This window comes from Buceros rhinoceros, unplaced genomic scaffold (assembly GCF_000710305.1).
Source record: "Buceros rhinoceros silvestris isolate BGI_N320 unplaced genomic scaffold, ASM71030v1 scaffold16383, whole genome shotgun sequence".
Classification (NCBI taxonomy): Eukaryota; Metazoa; Chordata; class Aves; order Bucerotiformes; family Bucerotidae; genus Buceros; species Buceros rhinoceros.
Window position 1 is genome coordinate 5,095 of NW_010401943.1, and position 25,439 is coordinate 30,533.

A 25,439-nucleotide genomic window follows, 5' to 3' on the forward strand; every position below is an offset into this window, starting at 1 on the left:
TAATTTAAAAAAAAAAAAAGCGGGGGGGTGGGATGGGCTATGTGGACTGGGTGGATACATAGAGCTCTTAGAGTGCCCAGTTATTTCCCCTTCCACTCACCATACTTCCTTGTAGCAAGCAGAGTAACTGTGAATCTTCAGTGAAGACTGTATTTTAAAACAGAAGTGTCTTGTAACCTAGGTCAAGTCTAAATTGGACTGACATCACTGATCTGCTCTTTTTCATTCACATAGAACAATACGAAAAATAGCTGGAGCACAACAGATAATCTAATGCTGCTGATTTGAATTTTAAATGTTCCTGAAGTCCTTCCTGAGTATATCTGAGTTCATAAGATTTTAAGCTACTGTCCTGGTTTAGGTTTTCCTGTAACCTTATTATGGCTAGATGATTCCTTCCCTTGTGTTTAAAAAAAAAAAAAAAAAATTGCACGTAGAAGGTGCAAAAATGTACACATTAAATAAGTACAGAAATAAAAAGGACACTCTAGTGAGTGCACATTGTGCTCTTGTTAGAAGTGATTTTTGTGATGTTAACTTCTACACAAATTACTTAGAGCATTAAAATTGGGAGGTAGCTTTTGAGACTTAGATAAGAATATCTGAGAAAATGATTATGTTGGCTTGGGTGGGGGTGTTTTCCTACACACATTTTCTGTGTGTATATTTATGTTAAATTAGACTGAGTGGTTAATTTTTGTGCTGCTAAGGCCATGTTAATGGTCCTGCCTAGGACAGTTGTTTCTAATACATTTCAGAGGAGAATGCAAAATCACGGCTACTTCACTGTTTTCCCAGGGTATGTCTCTTCACATTTGGGTTGTTCTATAGATAGGTGCTATTTGCAGAAGTGAGAGCTCCGTCTTGAAGCTACCTCAACAAAATGTTATTAGTTACTGTGCTCATTTAAATTAGACAATGATCTAAAATCTTACAAGGATGCTGTAAGTAACCTTCTTCTAATTTCTTATAGAACATTTTAGGTACCACTTTATTTTAAAAACCGTAAACTGTTCCTCCACGTCAGGATGTTTAGACAGAAGATTTTTGGAAATTGTAAAGCTTAAGGAAGCCCTTTTCCTAGAAAAAAAGCTCAGTGAGGTTTAGAAATAAATTCCTGTTGAGCAGAAACAGTCAAATAGCTTGCATCGATAATTTTTAGATTTGATGTGGTGGTAAATATTTCTGTTAAATTTTCCCGAGTAGAATATACACAGTATATGCAAATTAAAACATTACTTTAGAAGATAACCTTTTCTTTCTAGCCGTAACTTGAAGTAATGACACATGCTCTGAAGGTGGGATTTGCTGGGCTTTTTGAGTAATGTTTTGTCGGTTGCTTTCTTTGGCTTGTAGCAAAACCAGAAGACAAAGGATCTCATGGAAGACTTGGAAGTAGCCATTTTAAAAACGTGCCAGTGCATGAATGAACTTAAAAGAGAGGTAAGTCTAGCTTAAGCAAGTTTAAACTGAATAAAAGCTTGGATTTCTCCTTGTATGTGAAGTTGTACAATAGAAACCTGTACCTAAGAAAGCTAGGATCTACTTTTAGACAAGAGTAGCTAAATCAGAATTTCATCACAGAGCTATTATGCAGTCATCTTCTGGGTCGTTGCTGAGAACAGATTAGAAATCGGATGTGCAGGCTCTTTGCTAACTCCATCAGTGTTAAAGAAGAGACAAGCATTAGAAAATAAGTACTATGTTTGTAACCATTACTTTAAATGTAAAGGCTAAACTTTCCTTGGGGATGCATGCGTCACTTTTAAATACTTTCTTCTTGTAGTGTGTGCTTATAATTAATAAATTGCATGTGCTGTTTGTGCTTAACCTGTTCCATTGATTTCTGTGGGAGACGTGTTATATTCATTTTTCTAGACGGTTGGCAGCTGTGTATGTAGCTGTTGTAAATCATTCATTTCCTAAATGTAGACATGCTGGGTGTCAACTTACATGCACATAAGAGGTAGCTGGACTGTACTTGCTGATCAGGTCCTTCTCCCCCTATTAGCGGATGGTGTTGCTGCCTTGTCTGTTCCACAGATTTGAGCTAAATACAGAATTACTGATTTCTAGGAGTTTCTGAAATATTTGCAAAGCATTCAGATAATTTTTCAACTGCTTCATGTTATTGTTCCTTTAAACATGGAGAAATGAAGGCAAAGGACAGGGAGAGTTTCAATACTAGACTACAGAGCAGTGCAAAGATGTTAGAGAAGGATGGTTGACTTGCTTAGACTGACCTCTCAGCTGCTGTAACTTGGAAAACCTTGATCGCTCAAAATCATGCTACATGTTTTTTAATAGAGGCAAAATGAGAAATTTTGTTTTCTGGATTATAATTCCTGCAACTGTCCTGAAGATTTGAACAGTGCTTTAAATCTATTTCAGTTGCAGTTAAGTGCCTTTATGCTTCCGCTGCCAGGCAGTGTGTTTGGCTCCCAGAAAACGGAGGGTACATAATTTGTGCACTTGAATTAATAGTTTTTTTCTTGGGTCACCATTAGGCAGGAAGTTGGTAGCAGAGCTTTTCTGGAGTGATGTTCAGCTGCTTAACTGTAAGATTGTCCTTTCTGAGTAACATCGCTCCAATGTGCTGAATGAGGAGGAAGGATTCTGCGTCAAAATCGTATGTGGTTGTGTAGTTGTGTATCATAAAGCCAAAGATAGTTGGAATATAGTTTGTGGAGGAAATCATTATTATCTTGTATTTTCTTGCAGCTCCATATAAGTAGATCTCACCATATTGTCTTGCCAACAGGTTTCTGCTTATGAAAATGTCATGCGGCAAAGATTACATATTTACCACACTTAAATTGAAGAATTTTGTCAGATGACAATAGTAGAACATTACCTTCTGCAAACCAGCTAACAGAGGTGGCATAAATACAAAATAGCAGGTTATCTGTGCCCTGTGATATAGCACCGTATTAAAAGCGATGCAGATGAAAACGTATCACGCTTGTTTAGAAATTGTGGAGCAAGTTGAGTGAGTCTAAATTTCTCAACTAACAAATCCTAAGTTCTGTATGACTTGCTCTGGTAACCTACAGAGTATGAAAGCTTGCTTGGAGCTTTTATAAAAACGCACAGGATTCACACTACTCTTAGAAGTGAATTTAGAGTATTATGTCATTTTGCTTGTTCTCGGTGTAGTGATTGGATTGATCCCAGAGTAGCCATGCTTCTGTACATGGCTGAAGCGGACTGTCCTGCTTAATCTGATTTCAGGTGCTGGTGTGTCAGTCAGCAACCAGAATCTCTGCTGGTGAAATTTAAGAATATGGCTCTAATTAAAATGACTTTGAGAGCCTGGGTGGCTGAGAACACAAGACAGACTTGTTAAAAGTAGTTCTTTCCCATCTCTGTCATTTCACAGAAGAATCTAAAGGCATGTTCCTACTTTGAGATGATTTTCCTGCTAATGAACAGAGACAGCATTAAGCAGAAGTAAATTTCTTTTTTTACATCAGGATGAAAAGAATCTCTAATGAAAAGTTAATCTCTATGTAGCCTATATATAAATGAGAATTGCCAGTTCCTACTCTTAACATCACAAACCTTGTAGATATTCTTTCTTCAGAGCTGACTTCATTTCTGAGATTAGTGGTTTGTGCTAATTTTTAATGGCATGTGAGCAACACTATATAAATAGTTTATAACAGGCTGTCATAGTTTTTTTTTTCCTCTAAAAAACAGTCACAGCAGGTTTTGAGGCAACAATTCGGGTTTCTTGCATGAAAACATCTCCAGAAAACCAGAAAACAACTTAATTCTGGACTTTACGTGAAGTACTGCCAGGGGAAGAGGCTAAAAGTAGGTAGAATCCAGTAGAATAGAAAACTCCTACGTACTATTCTAGTAAACATTCTCCTCTTTACAGTCAAGGCCCACCGGTGTCACAATTTCAAGCTTATTGTGTTCATACAAACTCAAAAAATAAGTTTCTTCTTGAACAGCCAAATTTGTTGTATATTCAGTGCAGTCCAGCAAAGTGAGTGTAATATTACAAGACTCATAATAGTCTTATGAGCATAAGAATGCTCTGCTATTTCTAAAGAGGATACTATTTTGATTTTACCTGGTTTTTAACCGGGGCTGATGACAGGGCAAAGGTAAACCTACTATGAGTAGTCACTAAAACTGGCAGCAGCTGTTGCTGATAGCGGCTGTCAAGCAGAGTCCTTCTCAGCGCAATTTCAGTAGATCCATGGGTCTGAAAGTGTGTCGAGATTTAGGGATGTGTTTCAAGGGAAAGCTTCTCCTTGCTTGTTGGGAGTGTAGGGACAGTGTTTGAGACTTCTCCGAGAATAATCTCTGACTTCAGTCTCCTTGCAGAAAAGATGCTTTTTACTTTTCTAAGGCTTTGTCACAAGCTGATTATATTCAAGCTTTTCTTTGCATCACTGAGAATTCAATTTATTCCTAAGAACTTAATTTCTAATATATTATAACTGAGATGCTGTGTGGCTTCAGTTTGATCACACAGTTTCATTTCTGTTCTTCATGAGTAGAGTGGTCACTGTGCCATACTTGTCCTAAACTAGGTGTCCCACAAATTCAAGCACCTGTTTTTTCCCTAGCTCTAACACTATCAGAAATCAGCAACGTAGAAACTTCATGTGCTCATCCAGCTGCTCTTTCTTTTCTCTCCATGTTTGGTTGTGTGGTGTTTTTCTGGAGTGCAGTTGACTTTATCTTTGTACTTTGAATAGTAATTGAAGAATTAAAGCCCCGGATAATATGCAGGTTATCTATGAGCTTTCATGGCAGTAATTGTTTTGTTTATTGGAAAAATCAATTGTATTAAGTTTATCAAGTCTCTTGGTACTGGATGAATTTTTATTTTACTTCCAAGGTTTATCTCTCCTTTTAATCTACTCAAGGTCCACAGTGCAGCAACATCTTTGGCAGCAGATCTGCTGAAATACCATACAGATCATATGGTTCTCAAAGCATTAAAAATTACAGGAGTAGAAGGAAATCTGGAAGCTGTAGCAGAATATACTTGCAAGCTATCGGAGCAGAAAGAGCAACTTGTTGAGGTGAGTTCACAGATGCTTTCATTTTGTGAGACACTTAGAAAATGAGTGGCCAGATTTGCCTTAATCTGTTCTTTAGGAAGGCTTTGGTCTGTGTTTTTGTAATTTTTATTTTATTTACCTGGCATACTGTTGCATTTTACATTGTTTGTGGTAGGGTGTGAGCCAGGGGTGCCACTGTGGCATATAGTTGTTGTGGAAGAGATGTACAGTCATACCTGATTCTTCTGGATCTAGACTCAATCTGTATGTAATTATTTGGGCTAAATTATTCATTAAAAGAATAGGTTTCTAGGACCAAATAGAGATGCTAGCCTTTTTCTTTCAAGCAGTGCGTGTCCAGCAACAGCTGAATCCCAAGTTACTTTTTAAGAATCCTGGGAATGTAAGGTTAAGTTTCTTAATGCAGTGAACTTGACTGTTTTGAAGATCTTGTGTAGTCTTTTTCAGACGAGAGGGCCACTGAAAATCTTTCCTTCTCTGTGAAAAGTAGTGCATATGTTTCCTGTACTAATGCATACATTTGGTAGTATTTACACATGCAAACAAATAGGACTTCCAAGATTCCCGAGAGGTCATGGCTCTTAGGAGTGCCTGTGGAGAAGATGTCTGCCTCATACCTTATTGCTCTCTCATCTGACAGATGAGCAGAAGTAACTCTACCAGAAGGAGATGTGCAAAGATAATATCACTTTGATCTGCAACATGGTGATGCCAGCAGCTATACTTGCATGGCATCTAATACTAATTAATTTCTAAAAAGTTCTGGTATCATATGGGCTTGAGGATTCATGAATGAGCAGAAGCAGCACCCTTCCAGGACTGGCAATTCAACACTGTGGATTTTTAATTTTGCCTTTAATGTCATTTTTTTCTGTGATTAATGTCCCGGCGAGACACTGATTTTTTTTTTTTTTTTTTTTCAAGCATGACCATGAGTTTAAATAGTGTTTGTATGTAAGGCCTTTCTGAGCATTTCTGATGATGGACAGTGCAGTTAGTTTTATATGCACTCTCTGTGTTAAAAATTCTCCTTTTGATCTGAAAACTTAGAATGTTCTTTCTCAGTCCAAAGTTCACTCTTAATCTCATTTTAAAAGAAAAAAAATTAGTACCTCTTGCTTACTGTGAAAAGAAACAGTATTTCTTCTGTAAATTAATTTGACACTGATTTGCTCAAAGGTAATTCAGTCCCCTGGATGATTCAAGCCTACATTTTGCAATTGTTGAGTAAGCTTGTTTTGGTGAAGTCACTTATGCTACAATTTTTTCCAAATACCATAGGTGTCTGATTGCTTTCAGGTTTATTCAATCATAAATATGTGAAATTGGTTTTGGTTTATTTTAATGTATTTATTAAGACTTTTCTTTCTCTTGGTGATTTTTCTACACATTCCAAGTCAGGATTTAGCTCTGTTTTTATTGTAAACGCTCCCTAAGAAGATCCCAGCTGTGCAGTCCCCATAAGTTTCTGACAGGACTTTCAATAACTTTGTTTGTGGGTGTGTTCGTGCATGTGCACCTATTCTCGCTAATAATGAAAGCATATTTTTAACCATTCTTTTACCTTTAAATAAAAAATATTTAGATGTGTCGCTTACTGAGGCATGTTTCTGGAACTGAGCCCCTTGAGATTACTTGCATACATGCAGAAGATACCTTTCAAGTCACTGGCCCACAGGTATGCTTAGCTTTTGTCTGGCCACTTCTACCAGCCATAAATCAAGAAAAATTACTCGTATGAATTTTTTTGAGACCTACCATTGAACTGTTCAAAATAGTTTTATGAAAGAGTTACACTTTAATGTTGGGTCATAGCTAAACACTTTAACGTTGGGCAGTAGCTAAAAGAATGCACAAGGAAGATCATCAAGCCTGCAAATGTCAGATGAATACACTACAAAGACATAAGAGCAGTAGACTAATTTTGGTTTGCCTTTGAAAGCATTTTTGATAGCAAATATCTTATTCTCTGTCCAGATAATTTCTGCTGCAGAAACACTGGCATTACATCCATCTAGCAAGATTGCAAAAGAAAATCTTGAGGTGTTCTGTGAGGCCTGGGAGTCTCAACTGAGTGACATGTCTATGTTGTTAAGAGAAATCAATGATGTATTTGAAGGAAGAAGAGGTAAGAACACTATGTACAAATAGAAAAATGTAGTTTTCAAAACATGTTTTCTAAGAATTGTAAGTGTGGTTTAGGAAATACTGTTTTCTTTAGAGAAAAGTGCAATAAACAGTCCCATGTCCTGCACAGATACATTGGTTTTGTATAGATGTCGAATTAGAGTGCTTCTTGGATTTTTTTCAAAGAACAATAGCCAAAAGTTTAAAGGCCCGATTAGTGTAAAATTAGTTATGTTTAACTTCATGCACTGTGACTAGTGCCAGCAAAATGAAGTGGAACTGTTGGAAGGACACAGAAGTATTTGACACATGCCTTTGCCAGCAATGTCCAAATATTGGGGGTGTAGGTTTTTATCCCACATTTTGTTTTGTCTAGGACATAGCAGTTCATGACAACCAAGATAACACTTGATTGTGTGACGTGTGTAATTACTTTCCTGTGTTTCTGGAAACTATATGTATACCTATATATATTCAATACTGTCAGCTTGCCTTGTCTTCACTTCATAACGTAGTGAATGTAGTTGTTTGATTTTTAAACTGCTGTCCTTTCTCCTGGATGGAATCTCTGACGTCTCTGCACAATCTTGGGATATTTTCTCTGGTTGGTAAGTTTATTGGTATTTGTACAACATGTAGAAGAAAAACCTTGAAATCTTAAGAAAAAAACCTGCTGTGTTTACTTGTAGCATAGGGTAATTTACCATAAAATTGGAAGCCATCTTGTTTTTTGTTTTTATCTAACATGATTTTTTTCAGATGATGTCTTTTTTCAGATGTGTAGCCTATCATACTTGTGGCTATGTGTTTGTTTCAGTCTCTAAGGTATAATTGCATACAGATAGAATGTAATATATAGTAATACTGAATGTCTTGTATTTTTAAGGAAATGACTCAGGTTTAAAAGTTTAGATTTAAATACAGGGACTTCATTTTTTTCCTAAGATACAGAAAGAGTAAATCCTTATTCAGGTTAGATGATACTTAATCCATGATAGAATACTTCATCTTGCCATTAACATGAGACTTTTTTTTCATGTTTAGTGTTTATTTTGTTTAACTTTCTGTACTTGATCAGGGTTTTGTGTACGCAGTTCTTTTCTGCCAGCTTTGTGAGGACAGTAAACAGCCAGCCACAGGGCAGTAACATCTTAAATTGCTGGTGGTTTCTAGATGAATGTGTCTGAGCCTGCAGACTTGTGAAAGGAAAACATATATTGAAAATAGCACAGGTTATTGGGAATTTAAGACATTTGAGAAATACATGATCGTTATCCTACTTGTTCTTCCACCTTAGTCTGAGATGCCATGTAAAAATGTGTAGCAATCAGAGATCCTGTTTACGGGCCTTTTAAGTTTCAGTGGGATTTTTGTTTGTTTTGGGAGCCAAGGACATACTGACTTTCTTCAAACATAGCATTAAATTTTATATAATGCAACTTAAAGTACTGTATTACCCTAATATTAATGTTACAGTAAGTTTGGAATTTGCAGTGCTGATCGTGCAGTATCTGATTTTTTTCATGCTCATTCAAAAGTCTAGCAGGGTTGAATATATATAGGGCTTTTTATATATTTATATATATGTGTGTGCATGTGTGTGTATACATATATATATTACTGTACTTACAAATAATAGGATGAAAATCATGCAGCCACATTAAAGCATATACTTGGCTCTCCAAACAAATAGTTCTTGAAGTGTTGCAGCAGATTCCCAGCCTGTAGTTAGTAACTTTCTCTGCTCTTGTGGCTGTTGCCAGCAGATAACAGACGTTTTCCACAAGTGGTACTTCAGTTTCTTTAAAGCATCATTTCACAAGGCAACGCAGTGTCATTGCTTGAAGGAGAGAAGAGAATGGGCAGATGCTGGCTGAGCATGTTGGAGGCTGTAGCATGTGTGGGCCCAGGTGCAGTGAAGCCTTTCTTCTCCTGTTGGGCATAGCCAGATGAGTCTGTTCTTGTCAGTGTCTCTAGTTTCCTCTGTCTGTCTCTCTGCACAATGTTCCGATACCATCATTGGTAAGATAGTAAGCGTAGCTTGTATTCTTTATAAGGCCTTGGGTGCATTAGGTCTTGTATTGCCAAATGATGCTAAAGAAATCATGTCTTCAGTTTCCTTGTCTTGTGTCCTGGCCTAGTAAGACTTGGCTCTGAATCTGGATTGTTTCATATTGTCAGTTATGTCCTTAGAAATAATTTGGTCTCCTACATCCACCCCTCTTCTACAAAGTTCTCCTCTATATTGTGGGCTAATCTGTTTTGGCTTGCTTTGTTTTCTCTTGTTGGACTTCAGAGTGACTCTTGTCAAAAAAAAAAAAAAAAAGGGAAAAATCTCACCCAAATACCCCCCACCTTTTTGCTTCCAGAAGTTATCTTGCCACTTTAGACATTTTTTTCCTCATAGAAAACATGACTGATGACCCAAATAAAACTAAAACAGTTGTCTGCTAAGAGATTATAAGAGTGGCATTCACAAATATTTTTGCCTCCAAACACACTATTTTGTAAGATTTTGTTATTCCATAGCTCGTGATACTTGTCTTAAAGTTGAGGTTCGTAAAACTGTCTTTATTTTACAGACTAAAATGTATCAAGTGCTTTATTCCTAGTAGAATTGTGATTGCGTGTAACAAAAGACAGAATTACAGTAAGAAGGTATATTTTTTTTTCTTCCTGGTTTCAAAACTTGTATTTTTGTACTACTGATTTAAATGTTTGGCTTTGTTAGAGAGTTCCGAATACAGCTTATGAGGCAAAATTGAATGGTGATTAAATGTGCTGGACACATCAAATAAAAGATACATTTTTCTGGTTACACTAGGTTCACATTGTTTATACTCATTTCTTTATTTTTACACACAATTGTGTAACTCCTTATCCAGTGTTTCTTTCCTATCAGCAAGTTAGGTGTTCCTCACACTGAGTTTCAAAACTCTCATGGAAAGAGAGCCAGATTTAGCTTGGAAATGAAGCAATATTTTACTAAATTTTAATGTAATCGCACCAGATTGTGACCAAATGGAAATAGGCTTGTCTTGGGGAGGGGGATGCACGTGCATGTAGAGGTGGGGAAGGTTGCTGAACACACCAGCCAGTAAGTCACATGTATTTATGTGGAATGCAGAGCTGTACGGTGAGGTAGACTTGGCTTAATGCTGAAACGCTCTTTAATCTGACAGTGAGGAGGCCGATTCTGCACAGTGCTGGTGTTTGAAACGTTGGATGGCTGCTCTAGGCTGAGCAGAGTCTGGGCTCCTCTAGAGCATGGCTTCTGTCAGCCAGGAGATGTGATTCAGCCTGTGGAGGGAGGTTTGTTCTAGGAATTACTGTTTAGGTGGGATGTGTAGCTCTGAGGCTCTTGCCTCCTGAATCACCTAACAAAAGTGCATTGATCCAATTTGTTGGATGTCAGCTGATCTCTTTTTTTTCCTAATTTTTTGGTTTCAATATACTGGAGAAGAAGGTGAATAATCCCCAATTGCTCCCTTATGACGTGACCAGAAGTGAGAGGACGACTTCGGAAGATAACTTCCTTTTCTGCCCTCCTCTTTTGTTGTGCCCAGTTGATTTGAGAGGAGTTAAATGACTACAGGGATTTGGGAGGGCTGTAGTTGAATAGGGGATATAGATCAGAATTTCAGAATTTAGAAATTAGAGTTCTAGAAAGAAGGGTGAAGCAGCAATGCAGCCATCCTACACCCAGATGAGAAGTGAGATCAAAAGCAGGATGTAGAAGTTGAAATAGAGATATTTTGGAGGGAAAAACATGACTGGAACTACTGGAAAGCAGAAAAATTGAAAAACAAAGAGGGTGAAATAAATAATTTTAAATGAAAAAATGTAAAAACATGTTAGAGAGAAAACATTAGGAAAAACAAAGGCAGACTTGAATAAATAGAAGGAAGATCATAATATAGTGAAAAGCCTTTTGGTATCACAGCAAAGAATTTCCTTAGTTTGTAAGACAGATACATACCTGAAAAAAACAATGTGTATTCTGTTAATGGAATCAAATATAAATTGTTTGACTATACTGATGTAATTAAGTATTTTCTGATGAAGGAAGTTTGTCTCTGGCCTGAGTTGATCGGCGCTTTTGAAAGGTCTGGAGACTGTGAGTCCAGTGAGGTGGGTTTTTCGTGTCTGTGTGTTTTGGGGTTTTTGTTGGGTTTTTTTGGTTTTTTTATGTTCTTTTTTTTAAAATGTTTCTTTTAATGAAGAAATTCAGAGTGAGTTCCTTCCTCTGTCTAAGTATGGTGAGCAACTAAACGTTGCAAAGCCAAATAATGGGAATTGCTTGAAAAGGAAAAACAATTCTTTTTTCTTGTTTCTGTTTACCATCTCTTTCCATTTGGTTTCTGTAATTCTGAATGCCCACCGTGTGTGTGCATGTAGTTTGTCCTCTTAGTATCCATTTGTATTCCATTTATGTCAAAGCTTTCTGGGTTTGACCTTTTTTTAATGTGGCACAACAACTTTTTACATAGCACCAATGAGATCTTTTATGCTACAGCATTTTAAACTTGCAAGTTAGCTTTCGTTCTTGGTATATCTTACATGTTTTCTTACATGCCCTTCAGCTGATGTTTTGACACATAGCATGTTGTAATCACTTCTCTTAATTTGTATCAGTCTTCAGTGAGAAATCTTGCTTGGATGCGTGGTCATGCAATTAATATCTGAATAACTGCATTCTGAAAAAAGTAGTTAGGCACCTTGTGTCTCAGTAACTCATCTCATCTTTTGCCAAACTGGATAAGCGAAGGAAGAGGTGAGCTTAGAAAGGAAGAATTAAGTTTTTCATACTTATCAAGAGGATTGAGGGACACTTGTCAATTTAGAGAAAGTTGTTTTTTAGGAGTCAGTTTGCTAGACATGGAGCTCGTGATCTTTCTATGGTGTCAGGAGATAAAAGCATACTTTCAAAAAATTGTGAATGCGCAAGAGAACAGTCTGCTAAGGGCTCGGAATGGAATTTCTCTGGGAGCTGATGCAAGAGGAGTAAACAGCAATTGTAGGGGTGTCTGTTGCTTGTCCTTTGTCAAGATATATGATTTCGAGGTACCAGTATCTATTCTAGTAGCACTTTGTTTCTTCAGGTTTTTCACTAGCTCTTACATTTTTAATATATTTAATTTTATTTAGCAGACTTTCATCTCCTGAGTCTGTTGTAATAAATGTAAGTCTTTAGATGGTTAAGTCTTCTGGTAACTAGAGCTCTAATCCTAGGCTGTTAGCCTAGGAGGCACTGTTGCCTCTTGCCCATAAACTCTTCTTACCCACTTTTAGGGAACACCTTAAAAGGAATTTTTTTTCTCCATTTGTTTTGCTCAGACTTGGAGTATCTGAGGCTCCTGAGGGATATAAGAAATACTTCAAAAAGTGTGTAAAAATGCTATAGAACTTGTTTCTTTATAAAATATCCATATATGTATCCTGTATACATGGGATACGTATAGTTCAGTTTAACTGGCATTGCTTAGAAAATCCTGCCTAGGTATTTCTCACTAGTGGCATTGCCTACTCCAAATTTTAGATCATCCAACCCATGCCAAGAAAGAAGCCTTGCATGGAACTACTATTGTATGTTCTGGACTTTGTAACAAAATTGAGTGCATGTAGCAATAGCTACTCAGTCATCGCAGAGTTTCTTTACTCACATGTGGATTGCAGGCAGGGGACTAGAAGTCGTACTGAAGGAAGCTTTTCAGTGGAGCTTTTCTTAACTGCCACTTGCTGAGGGCTAAGCTCTGAACAGTAACAGGACAGAGTTCTTGGCTTGTCACTCTCTGGAAGCATGAGACAGAGGGAATCCTCTGCAATATTCAGAGAGGAGGAATTACAGGTAAGTGATTTGCTTTTATAGCACTGCAACGTAAGGAAGGATGAAGTAAGGCATGTGATCCCATTGATTAAAAGCTGCATACAAATGTTGGTGTAAATATGTGTGTTCTTCATAGGAGAGAAGCGTGTCTACTTATCACTGCCCAGACCAGGGGTAAGTTGCTTTTGGGATTTGTATTTACTTTATATCTGCTATTAACTTTCCACATCACACCTCGATGAGGACAGAGCAATACCTTGGTAACATCATCCTGACTGGATGGCTGCCAGTAAAATGTCCAACTCTGCCAATTTATTAAATGGCTAACCAGTTGCACTAGTACAATCACTTTGATTTTATGTGAGCTTTAATTCCTGTTTATTAATATGACATTTTTTACCACATACTCAACTGTCACACTATATAATAAAAAATGTATTGCTACTATTAAGACAGTAAGAACATGCTACAGCATACTGAAAATAAGTTTTATAATCTGATGTTTTTAATGTCGTTGCCTGAGTTGACCCATTCAGAACAAATTACATGTTTGAGCCTATTGTAGGCTTTTCAAATAACGGGTTTGTGTTTTCTTCTTTGATCTTAAAATGTCTTTAATGCAGAGGAAAAAGCTACACCAACCTCACATTGAGCTGTGAGGTAATTCATATCCTTAGCTGATTAAAAGGGATATTACATTGTTTCTGAGAGCACCTCTGTGTTAGGAAACCTCCTAGACATTTTTAGTATCATGTAATGAGTCATTTGCTTCACTTGCTGCATACTGCATCTCTTCATGGGTAGGGAAAAGGGGGAAGAATGATCTCAGGAGGTACAGTAAGCTTTGGCTTGCTTCTTTCTCTCCTTGCTTTCTTTCCTTAACCTGCAGTGTTGAGGAATTAGAGTGTGAAATGATCCCTTGTCTCTACATCTCCTGTTGGGCAATTCTGTGACTTCAAACACAATATGCTACTTCAGATCCTTAATGAAGAGAGAAAAGGTCATACATTATAAATTCAATCTGCAGATTTAAATAGAATATAATGTTAGGCTGGGTGAGCATGGGTGAATTTCACGGTTACAGAACTATAAATACCAAGGCAGGAAAATAGATTGGTTCGGTGCCTTTCGATAGGGTTTTGTCTCTTACCCATTTGACTAAGCTACATAGCTTCTGGACTTCAGCTGGAATTCAAAGAGATGTTTGAAGTCAGATTCACACTTATTGATTCACACACTTTTTAAAAATACTTTTAATAAAAACTTTGTTCTCAGGATTTAAGCAGTTCTGCTTTGTTGTTGTTTGAAAGGTTGCTGCCGCCTTTTGAATTTGCAAGATGCATAGCTTTGGGGAGTCATGATTGATATACAGTTTAGACGTAGACAGATGTAGATTATGTCTATAAAACAATAGAGTTTCTTCACAGAGTAATTTCTTTGCCTGACTGATGCACTAACCTTTGGAACTGCCTCTCTTCCCAGTGCTGTGACTCTCAGTACTGCCTCTTCTCTCCCTGCTGCTGTCACAGAGGTCTGCTGTGCCTGGCTAAAGCCCACGCTGCCCCGGCACGGAAACCACACTGTTCCTGTCAATCTAATTAGATTACATATTTTATAACATCTGTTTAATTGCCCCTGTGCTGTTTGCTGGTAATGAGTGGCATCCCAGACCATGACATAGTTGAGGACAGAGCAGTAGTGGCAATTCATGGGTGTGTTTAATACACAAGTATATTTTTCCCTATAGTATTAGGTGTCAAATCATGTTTTAAAAGTAGTGTAACTGCTTATCTGATTTTTACCAATTCTCCTATTCAAGTAGTATGACTGAATGCTAGAATGGAGAAAAGCACAAATCTGACCAACATTCTGAGCTTTCTTTAGTTAGTTGTGGAAAATCTCTCCAAGTTATGGCACCGACTTTGTACTTTCCACTCAGGCACCCCAGTACATTTTCTGAATGTGGACTGTCTCCATGTCTGTTAATTTTTGCTGTCTTTGCACAGTGACAGCACCAGCACATGAAGTTAAAGCCAGGAACTACAGCTCTCCACATGCAAACTGATTTGAAACAAATCACGCGTTTACTGTATGTGTTATGCAGCTGGCAAGCTCTGCCTCTCCAGGTGGACCTCTCGTATTGGTACCACTAATTACTGTTTAATCTGAGCCAATATTTGGCTTGCAGCCAGACTGGTATTTCACATAGTTCATGACATAAAAGAAGGAAATCCAGCTACTTCAACAAAGTGGCACAGAACAATGAGCTGTATCGTCACAGGGGCGTTTACACGGATTGTACCCCAGATCAGCTTGCGACTAGCTAAATCAACTTCCTAGACCCTGTAATGTCAGTATCATCCTTGATGGAAAAATTGATGCAGTAGTACTGGATTAAGACTGTTTATTTAGTCCTAAATACTACTGAGGATTTAGATGGTCAGGGGAAGAGATGGTACTGCATGAGGAAGTGGAGTCTGAGAACTGTGGAAGAGGTGTTTTCCTTGCAATTTTAGGGTGTCTGTAGGCACAGCCCCTGTTTGCACATGCCATTTCAGGACAGCCGATCAGAACAGGTTCTCAGCTTCTACTGAGGAGTTTGTCTGAACCACTGCAGCACTTCTGCGAAGTCTGCCTCTGAGTGTAGAGCCACCTCTTACGATTTGTTAGTAAAATAATTACTGATTCCTTTTATTTAAAAATGCTATTTTTTTTGTTTGAAACAGAAGCATAATGCAAATCTGAAAGCATTAAAGCCAGTCAAACTGGATACTGAGGTAAGATGCCATCATTTTAGTAAAAAAAAAAAAATTTTAGTCTTGGCTGAAGAGTGCATTAAATATGGTTACCATTTACAGGAACAGGCAAAAATTGCAAAACTTGGATTAGAATTGCATCTGCTCACATCTGATGTGGATTCTGAGACAGAGAAATGGGAGGATCAGGAGAATGAGATTGTGCAACGTGGACAAGGCATGTCAAGTATGGCCTACTCCATGTATTTGTTTACCAGGTAATCACATTTTATGCAGCATGTTTTGGTGAGAATAACAATATTAACAGCATTTATAAGAAATAAGACAATTTCATTTTCAGAGTGTAGTAATTGGAATACATTTAGAAAGTAGCTTTAATGTCTATCCTTACACTTTATAAATTCTTGTAGATTTCTAAGCTGTTTAATAATAAAATTGGAGGTTTTCTTAAAGTACTAAACATCCGTTTTGTTGCAGAATGGCTATTTAAATTAAAGTTTGGGTACAGGAAACATTTTAAGAAGCATGTTCATAAATACTTCAAAATTAAGGGAATTAAAGCGCAGGTACATAACTGTAGATTTACTGATCTTTGTCGTACTGAAAGGCGTTATTCTGAAGCAGCCCATGCAATGTCAGCTTTCTTATTTGAAGAATTTAGGGGTTTTTAATAAGAATTGAGATTTTTTTTTCTTATCTACTAGTCCAGTAACACTCAGTATGCCAGAGACGCGAAATTCTGTCCTTGTTCAGCTGATGAGAACTGAACCATTGCTAACATCCCAGTGGTGCTCTAGCCACTGAGGTGTTTATATAATGTTTTGAAATGCAGTTCCTGCAGTACATTATTGTTGTGCACAGTATCTTCTAAAAGAGCAATATTTTACAGTTCAGCGGTGTGAATGGGGGTGAGAAACACGCTATAAATTGTGCAAGTAGCAGGCAAAATAAATCTGCAGTCTATCATGGCATATATTCTGTTTCCATTATTTCCCACAGAGGAGAAGGACTTCTGAAAACTACTCAGGATTTATTTCATCAAGCAGAGGTAATGTATTTTTAACAAAATAAGAACTAGGCACTCTGAGAGAAGAAAAAATGGGAACTTAACTCTGATTCTTCACACATAAGTACGACGTGCCATGAATTGACTGGCAACTGTAGATCTTAAGCAGCCTAATTCTGGTACTAACTTCTCAGTGCTCCAGTAGTAGCTTAGGACAGCATTCATTAAACTGACTGATTCCAGTTAGGGGTAGGAATAGCAAACTGGCAATATGGCCACACATAAGTACGACGTGCCATGAATTGACTGGCAACTGTAGATCTTAAGCAGCCTAATTCTGGTACTAACTTCTCAGTGCTCCAGTAGTAGCTTAGGACAGCATTCATTAAACTGACTGATTCCAGTTAGGGGTAGGAATAGCAAACTGGCAATATGGCATTCTTCACACATAAGTACGACGTGCCATGAATTGACTGGCAACTGTAGATCTTAAGCAGCCTAATTCTGGTACTAACTTCTCAGTGCTCCAGTAGTAGCTTAGACAGCATTCATTAAACTGACTGATTCCAGTTAGGGGTAGGAATAGCAAACTGGCAATATGGCAAATCCAGTGGACTTGAGTGTGTTAGCATATTCATCGTGTCATGTAGCTGAGTCCCTGACAGCAGTAACGGGTACTCCATCCTAGTCTGAGCAGCAGTATTTTCATGGGAAAGAAAGATGATGTAAAAATTTTAATAATACAGACCGAAAGACAAAGGGCCAAATGAAGGTGGGGTGCTGACACTTCCAGGATACATACATCCTGTGTTTAACAGGAGACTGTTACCTTTGCCAGGACAGTAAACAAACACGGCAGGTGTCACCTCCCCACAAAATGCTTGTGAGCTGCTACCGTGCAAAAAACCAACTGGTAATCAGGTTTTCTTACACATAAAGGGAAAGAAAGCCTTTAAAATTTCCATGCCTGGGAGAATGGCAGTTTGTGGTATAGCTTATTTCAGAAGTCCCTGCAAACTGCTGACTTGTTAATTATAAATGCATACAACTATCACAAATATTTCCTGCTACCTTTTTATGTTATAGCATGCTATTTATTAAAACAAGGAAAAAGAGCCTCATCTTTCATTGTGGTTCACTTTGTTACATGCTTTTCTCCCCCCTTCAGATTTTTGCTACAGAGGGCACAAAGCTTGCTTCAGCTCTTCATGCCTTTTCTGTTCAGGTGATGTATGACCTCTACAACAGCCATTCCGCTTAAGGCACCAGCGATACGGTGTAAAAGCTGGGTGTGCTTTCTTCTCCATTAACTCAGTATGTGAGTAACAGAGTGGTTTTGTCTTCCTGAAACACATTTTAGGTGCAGGATGATGACAAACCTTTTCTTCTGGTGGAGGCTGAAAAACTGATCTCTGTGTGCAAGCAGCTCCAGATAACAGCTAAAGCTTCTGTTCAGGGTAAAAGTGCTACATTTACAAAGGTAAGGTAAAAATATATATATATATTCCTGAAAGTGAGACCTAACTTGTTTTGAAATATAGTAACTTACTAATTTATGGTCCTGTTAAAATATGAAACTGTTCATGATAGCTGAATGTTTTGGATTGACATAGGACCATAAAATTTAAAAAGTACAAAATACTATGTTTTGCAAGCATTTTTCTGCTATGCAATATGTCATTGCTGCTCTTCCTTATGCAGAAGAACTGACTTCAACTCAAAGTCCTGTTCTGCACTTACCGTGTTTTGAGCAGCTGATGAGCAAAGCATAGAAAAATGACAATGCCTTGTCTACAGGGACCTCTCTCACTGTAATCCAAGCCCTTTACCACTATCTTGTCTCAGGATGAGATTTTCTTCAGCGTGGGTGCTCCTGTTTTCTAGCCTTTTTAGAAGTTTTTTTTCTTTTCCTCATTACCAGAGAAGGGCTTCAATGAAGTTCATCCTACCTGACCCCCTCACTCATGCTGAGAGTTTGATAGGAAGCAAAATGTGGTACACTGGCACCCAGCATGCATGGGAGCCTGCCGGTGGACTACTGGGGTAGGATTAATCTACAGGCTTTAGGGAGCATGGATGTCCAGGTTGTGTATCGCTGGCCCAGTGCCCACAGGTGTATCATTGATACTAACGTTTTAAGGAACAGTTTCCCTACCCCTAGATTATCAACTTAGACTCTACAAATAAGTAAAATAAGTAATAGGATTTTTTTCCTTCCTGAAGTCCTGAAATTATCATGTGGGTTTTGGATTTCACTGTTAGTGAAAGTTTACAGAAATGTTTCCCAAGACAGTGATGCTCAGTTGAAAGGTGTCCATGAGCTTCCACTACTTTATTTTTTTTTTTTTTTACTGATGAGAACTTTTGTCAAAGAACTTCTGTCAACATTTCCCTCAACTTACCCACTAGATAAAGAGAGGTGCTGGAATTTTATCATGCTGCAACTGAGACTTTTTCAGCTGAATGATACGAGACAGAGTAATACTGTATAAAATAATACTGTAATCCACTGGAACTTCACTCAGAGAAGAATGAACTGTAATTAAGCTCACCTCACTAAGGACGGACTTCAGTGATCAGAATCTTAAGTAATTTCTATTTCCAGCACTGTAATAATTAGTTATTCTGTTGTTACTGATGTTTAACGTAAAGGTTAGAGGCTCCAAACCCCAAAGACTGTTACTGAAATACACACTTGCAGTAGGCAGTCTATCGTAGGCTGCCCAGAGTTTATTCTGATAGTACTCAATTTGTGATAGGTAAATATGTATACAGCTGCCATGAGTTTCAGCCTTGCTACCACAAGAAGTAAATCTGCAAGCCTCAATGGGGAGTAGAGTCAGGTTTTTTGAAGAACTCCAAGTATCCCTTAGCAGCAATATGATCAGTGTGAGCAAGACCTTGTCTGTGCACCTGGGTGTTTCTCCCCAGTGAGAGTTAGACCTGAGGCACAAACTTCAATGCTTTCAGATTTAGTTAACTTTTAGTGTCACTTCTATCAAGGTGAAGCTTATATGATGCGCATGGATTCTTAAATCATGCTGACAGGACATAAACCAAAAGGAAAAACATGAAGAATTGTGGTGAATCGTACCCAGACATTAAGAGCTCCTTACCAAGATACTTATGTTACTCTTTAATATCACTATTATTTATTATTTAGTTGTTCTATTATTTAAGGGGAAATTATTATTGTTTATATTATCATTTAATATTATTAGTAGTTCCTTCTCCAGGGATGTGTGTCATTCCTTTCTGCCTCCTAGCTCAAGTCTTGGATTAGCAGAAGGGATGCTTTGCTTTACATGTACTATACAGAGAAATTAAAAAGACATAGGCAAAACCTTTTGATTAGAAGGAATTTATGAAAGACAGATATTACCTACTTGAAGCTTGAAATAGATTCTCATCTCATGCACTGAACAAATGCCTAGAAGCAATGTGTGGTGTTTACTCATCTTGTTTAGGTTGATGCCTGCATTCTGAAAACAAGGAACGTGATGACTCTGTTATGCCAACTTCTTCCGCTTTGCTGCAAATTACTGAGAAAGGCGAGTACTTGGTTCATCTGCAGCATTTTGAAGTTTTTTGGTGGTTGGTTGGGGTTTTTGTTGTTGTTGTTTGTTTTTAAGAAATAATTTTTTTTTTTTTTTTTTTTAATGCACAGAATAAAGCAGGAAATGGCTGTCTTAAACCAGCTCCACCATGGAGAGAAGACAGAATCAGAACTGGTACGAATGCACGTACTCCCGAAAGGAAAGCTGAGACATTTGGCATCAAGTCTTTAGAAAATCATGTAACAAACATGACATTTCTAGAGAGCAAGTAATTACAGCACTTAGAAATGCAAGAACTCCCATTTGAAAATAACACTTGCTGAATTATCAATATTGCTTTCATTTGTGGAAAGTCAAACCAGGTTAATTTGAATTAAAACTGTTGACCTTTGACGCATCTAATAGATGTCCCATTACGTAGCAATGACAGCACCAGCCAGTCTGATGATTACATATTTCTATAATGTGAATGGCCTTCCTATGCTCACTATTGATACCACGTTTGTAATTAATGCTTATGAATGTCTTACTGGATGTTTCGACCCAAAGATGCTGCTCATAGACATTTTATATAAAGAACCTTGTGCTGCATATGCTCTATGTAATGCTACTGTTGGACTCTGTAAACTCATCTCTGTCCTCTTTCAGTCTGTGCATTTGATAAAGCAGAATCAGGAATATTGTCTGAAAGGCTGTGGCCTAAAGCACTGAAATCGTACCATAGTTATGAGTTCTACCTGCAGTAAGTAGTTCTAGGAAAAAAACTCTATTTCAATAGCTGCACCACTGAATTTTAATCTTGTTGACACGATTTATATTTCCAAAAGTGTACTTCTAAGTGATTATTACTCTTGACTCAATCCCTTTTTTCTTTTACCATCCTTATTTGTAGACGGCAGTTGTTGCTTCCTTTTCTGTTAAAACTGAGCAGGATTTGAATTGCATGTAGAACCACTGAAGTATTATGTAGACTTTACGTTATACCATTTAAAATTTAAGAAAATAGATACCGATTATAACAAACTTCTGTACAAAGGGCATTATTTGACTTCAGGATGCCATGAAAATATAATCTGGTGTGAAATATGTATTTTCCAGTTTATTGCTCTTTGTACATAGGCTTTGTTGCAATTTTGTTTTCAATTCACCCTTGTCAAACTCCGTATTTTATTAGTTTAGCTAAATTGATAGCTAAATTATGATTTTTCTGTATGTATTATGCTTGCACGGAGCAGAAGAAAAGCTGCTCGTGGAACATAAATACTCTCCAACATATCATTCTGTGCTTATTTAAAAACTTGTAGTGCTAAAATTCAGAGAAAAAGAGGAAGCACATTTTAACATACAAACTATTTGAACTGTTTATTCTTGTACGAATCAAGCATTTAAGTTCTATTTTTAAAAACAGGCACTAGGTCTTTCAATACCATGACAGTTACGGTGAACAATAAAAGTAGCATATTTAGTATCAAATAAAAATTAAACTGTATAATTCCTTTCATGAAGAAGAATTAAGACGTTTCAACAAAACTTCCTCATACTCCTTCTGTGTCAGAAGTCCTTGAGTTATACTCTTGCTTTCTTCAAATTTGGGTAGAACCACTGCGATGTATCCCTCAGTTGACGGCTAAAAAGCAAGACTGAAGTTAGCAGTAAAATAAAAGTTAGAAAATAAAAAGCAAGAAATTGTCTTACCTTTTCCTGCAGAATGGTGGGATTGCTAAGAATGTTTTCATTCACTTCTATCAGTCGCCCTCGTATACAGCTGCCAAAGTGTTTAGATTCAGAAGTGTGTGGCATGGCAAGGTAGGAAGAAAAAGGGCAGATCCTTACCTATAAACGGTGTATTCCTCTCCATCTGTTGAAGATATCCTGCACAGAGGGGCAAGTTCTGTTAAAAACTGAGCTCCCTGCATTTGAAAAGCAAACACACACATATGTACTTTTAATGACACAGGGCTTTTTAAGGTATCACCATCAGCAACATAGTACAGGTCATTGCAGGTTCCATAGCTGTGCTTCCCCACAGAAGGGAAGATGCCAACTTAGTCGAATGGACCCTTGTTGAGGGACTACAAATTTGGTCAACTAAATTTCTCACAGAATAACAGACTTTTTGTTTGGTCAGATTAAAATCAGGGGAGAGAGGAGAAAAGCAGCACTGTTCATTTGCATATAACTAGGTTAAGCTACACCTATGTGAAAACTCACCACAAAAACCAGTGAACTAGCCCCCCTGCTACTGTTTTTCTCAAACAGCCCTGGTCTCCAAATCCTTGGCATTTTGGTGGAAATAAACTGTGACGTTTTCAAGGATGTTTAAGACCCTCTGTACACTATGAAAAAAATTACTAAAAGCAACTGATAACCTTGATACGAGCAGCACAGAGGGTGGCAGAGCACTGGAACAGGCTGCCCAGAGATGCTGTGGAGTCTCCTCCTCTGGAGGTATTCAGAACCTGCCTGGACACGACCCTGTGCAACCTGCTCTGGGTCAGCCTGGTTTAGCAGAGGGGTGGACTGGATCATCTCCAGAGGTCCCTTCCAGCCCTGACCATTCTGTGATTCTGTAACACCGGGAACCACAGGTGCTGCAGGAGCACTGTAAGACTGTGGCTGGGACAGTCAGACAGGCACCTCCTGAGAAAGTCCACGTTTTTCAGCTGTGGAGGGGCTGGTTTAAATAAATGCCAAGGTAACTTGATAAGTTTCTATCCTGGAAAAGACAGGAAGTCTCAGGCAGGGCAAGAGATTAAAATGAAAAGTAATGAAATCAAAAAGCCATACCCTTTTTGACTTCCCAGAGACCTTATTCTGGAGTCTGCTACAGTTGGCACTGATTTGGTAATTGATGCTTTTAATCGTTTTTCCACTTTGAAGAAGAGGATGGGCTTCTGCCAAGGTGATCACACAGATTCTGCAAAAAGAAATACAATTATAATGTAGTTTTGAGAGGCCGTGCTCTTATGTGCTCTAGGCAAGCTCCACAACCACCTCTGCCTCTACTGGTAGGATTTAAAATGGACACTACTTCATTTAGGCTCCTAGTTTAAAATGCTATCAAGACTTGTGAAAATCGCTGTTCACATTTGCTCTTTGGAGAGCAAAGACTCTTTAGTCTAGCAAGAAAGTTAAGCCCATAGTTCAGCTTACTGCAGCAGGAGTCGCTGGACAGGCACCTGCCAGGCTCAGGGAGGAAGCAAGGACAGGCAGGTCTGGGTGACAGCATGGGCGTTGAGGAGGGTGACCTAGACACAATTCACCTGAGCGAATGAGGGAGAACAAAGGAAAATAACTGGTTGTAGATCCCAGGCAAATTTTAGTTTCCCATTTACAAAAATGCCAGATAGAGGATCGCTTTCTTCAGGGCATCTTACTTCATGTCTGCTGTACCAAACCAAATGAAAATTGCCCTGAAGCTAACCCCACAGAAGGTCCTTTATTTTGAGACACCAGCCTGGATCATCAAAGGCAGTACACTTCTTAGGCAAACACAACCACAGCTTTCGAGTAAGCTAGAGCTGTTCTATTGTGTTTAATCTGTTTTCTAAAGGAGGGTTTTTTCTTGTCATGAAACTGGAGAGTTTGAGACAAGCCCAGCTGGGGAGACTAGGCCTACCTTCATCCCTGGGCTAGAACCATGCTTATGCACAAACATGAAGAGCCCAGAACTTGCCAATAAACGAACTGAGATGAAGCTGTTCTGTTTAAGAGTGTAAAACCTACAGCAAGGACCAGAATTAACAGTAACTGTAGAGAAAACCATGTCACGGAATCAGATCATTCCTTGTGGATGCTGCATCCCTCTCCCTGCATTGTCACATCTCTGCCCGTCCTTGCAGCACTGCACCCCGCAAGGGGGAGCTGGATCCTGGTGAATGCTTCAGCGTGTCCCAGCAGCTCAAAGGGACCAGAAAAGCTACCTCCTCTTGACCCCTACCTCTGTCTAAGGGGAAGACATCATCTAATAGAGCTGAGACCTGCCAAAACAAAAAATCAACAGAGAACTTTACCCTGCTTAGAAATACACAGACCTGTACGTAATAATGGTCAAAGACTTTACAGAACATTTGGCTAAATAATCATCTTCTTTATAGATGTATGAACAAACGTTTATATTTTTACTTCCTTTCCTCCATATCAACAGGATTTAAGCTGTTTGTTAAACTGTTTAATCTGTACTAGACAACTGGAACTAATCACTTCATATTTAGCATTCAGCGCACATGTGAGGGTGTCTTTTCTTGCTGTGGCTGTCATACCTGTGACTCCCAGGTACTTGGGTTTCTGGAACAGAAAAGTGAACTGCATGAAACAGCCACAGCAAACTGCCAGCACTGAAGGCTGCAGTCAGAGGATGGTCCTGGCCTGAGCCAAGCGTGCTCCTCTTGTTACCTTGAACTCCTAATAGGAATGGGCAACCTACTGGCAACCTCAAACACCTGCCTATTTTCCTTCAACACATGAGCAACTGGCACTGCCCATCAGAGACTAAACACCCCAGAAATGCTCGGGATGCCACCAGCCCGCCCTGCAGCTGGAACAGGCTTTAGCAGGGGCAGGGGCTGGGGAAGGTAAGGCATGTTACTAGCGTCCAAACCAGGACAGGGCTGATTTATTCCAAACGACTGGAGAGCCAGCCTCAGCAGAGCAGAAACCCCGTGTGACATTTTATTTCCTGTCTGGCATTCACTGTCTGTAGTACTCACATGGACAATTAAAAGCAATTAATTAAGTAAGTTGCATATAGAAAAGGCTAAACATTTGTTCAAATGGAGCAAATTAATCTCCTAGAAACCAAGTTAATCCCACTACTTCTAAACGCCGTTATGGAAAAGCCTGATGAAATGTTGCGCTTCTGCTGCTGAAGATGTGAAGGGCCCTTTCAACGGGAGGGGACACAGGGATGAGGGGCAGCGCTACAGACACTGGCTGAAGGGGCCTCTTTCTCTAACCACCTACTGAGCAACGCGGGGAAGGAGGGAGGGAGGGGAAGAACTCCGGCTCCACTGTTCTTACTGCGGTAGCAACGAGAGAAGGCTGGAGGAAGGCCAAGATCCGGCACTCTCCCATCCTCCGGGAGAGCCCAGGCTCGCCTGGTACTTTGCAGCTGCCCCACTC

The 25,439-nt window shown here is 38.6% G+C and overlaps 2 protein-coding genes across 2 annotated transcripts in view; one reads left to right on the forward strand and one right to left on the reverse strand.

The window, feature by feature from the left end:
• The window catches only part of CTNNAL1 (catenin (cadherin-associated protein), alpha-like 1), a gene marked incomplete at its 5' end in the record, with an annotated part of 25,305 nt that extends 4,585 nt beyond the window's left edge, over positions 1 to 20,720 (forward strand). Inside the window, 12 exons of the mRNA XM_010132470.1 lie at positions 1,357 to 1,443; positions 4,887 to 5,045; positions 6,631 to 6,723; positions 7,023 to 7,173; positions 13,136 to 13,173; positions 15,726 to 15,776; positions 15,858 to 16,012; positions 16,755 to 16,803; positions 17,930 to 17,986; positions 18,122 to 18,241; positions 20,229 to 20,312; positions 20,429 to 20,720. Of these exons, the coding sequence (XP_010130772.1) occupies positions 1,357 to 1,443; positions 4,887 to 5,045; positions 6,631 to 6,723; positions 7,023 to 7,173; positions 13,136 to 13,173; positions 15,726 to 15,776; positions 15,858 to 16,012; positions 16,755 to 16,803; positions 17,930 to 17,986; positions 18,122 to 18,241; positions 20,229 to 20,312; positions 20,429 to 20,590 (1,206 nt within the window). The remainder of the gene's footprint in view (positions 1 to 1,356; positions 1,444 to 4,886; positions 5,046 to 6,630; positions 6,724 to 7,022; positions 7,174 to 13,135; positions 13,174 to 15,725; positions 15,777 to 15,857; positions 16,013 to 16,754; positions 16,804 to 17,929; positions 17,987 to 18,121; positions 18,242 to 20,228; positions 20,313 to 20,428) is intronic.
• A 1,096-nt stretch (positions 20,721 to 21,816) lies between these two features.
• On the reverse strand, positions 21,817 to 23,235 carry FAM206A (family with sequence similarity 206, member A; the record flags this gene model as incomplete). Its single annotated transcript, XM_010132471.1, has 4 exons — positions 21,817 to 21,945; positions 22,014 to 22,083; positions 22,152 to 22,228; positions 23,106 to 23,235. Coding segments are annotated over 4 exons (406 nt in total), but the record flags the coding sequence as incomplete, so codon positions are not given.
• Positions 23,236 to 25,439: the final 2,204 nt, after the last annotated feature.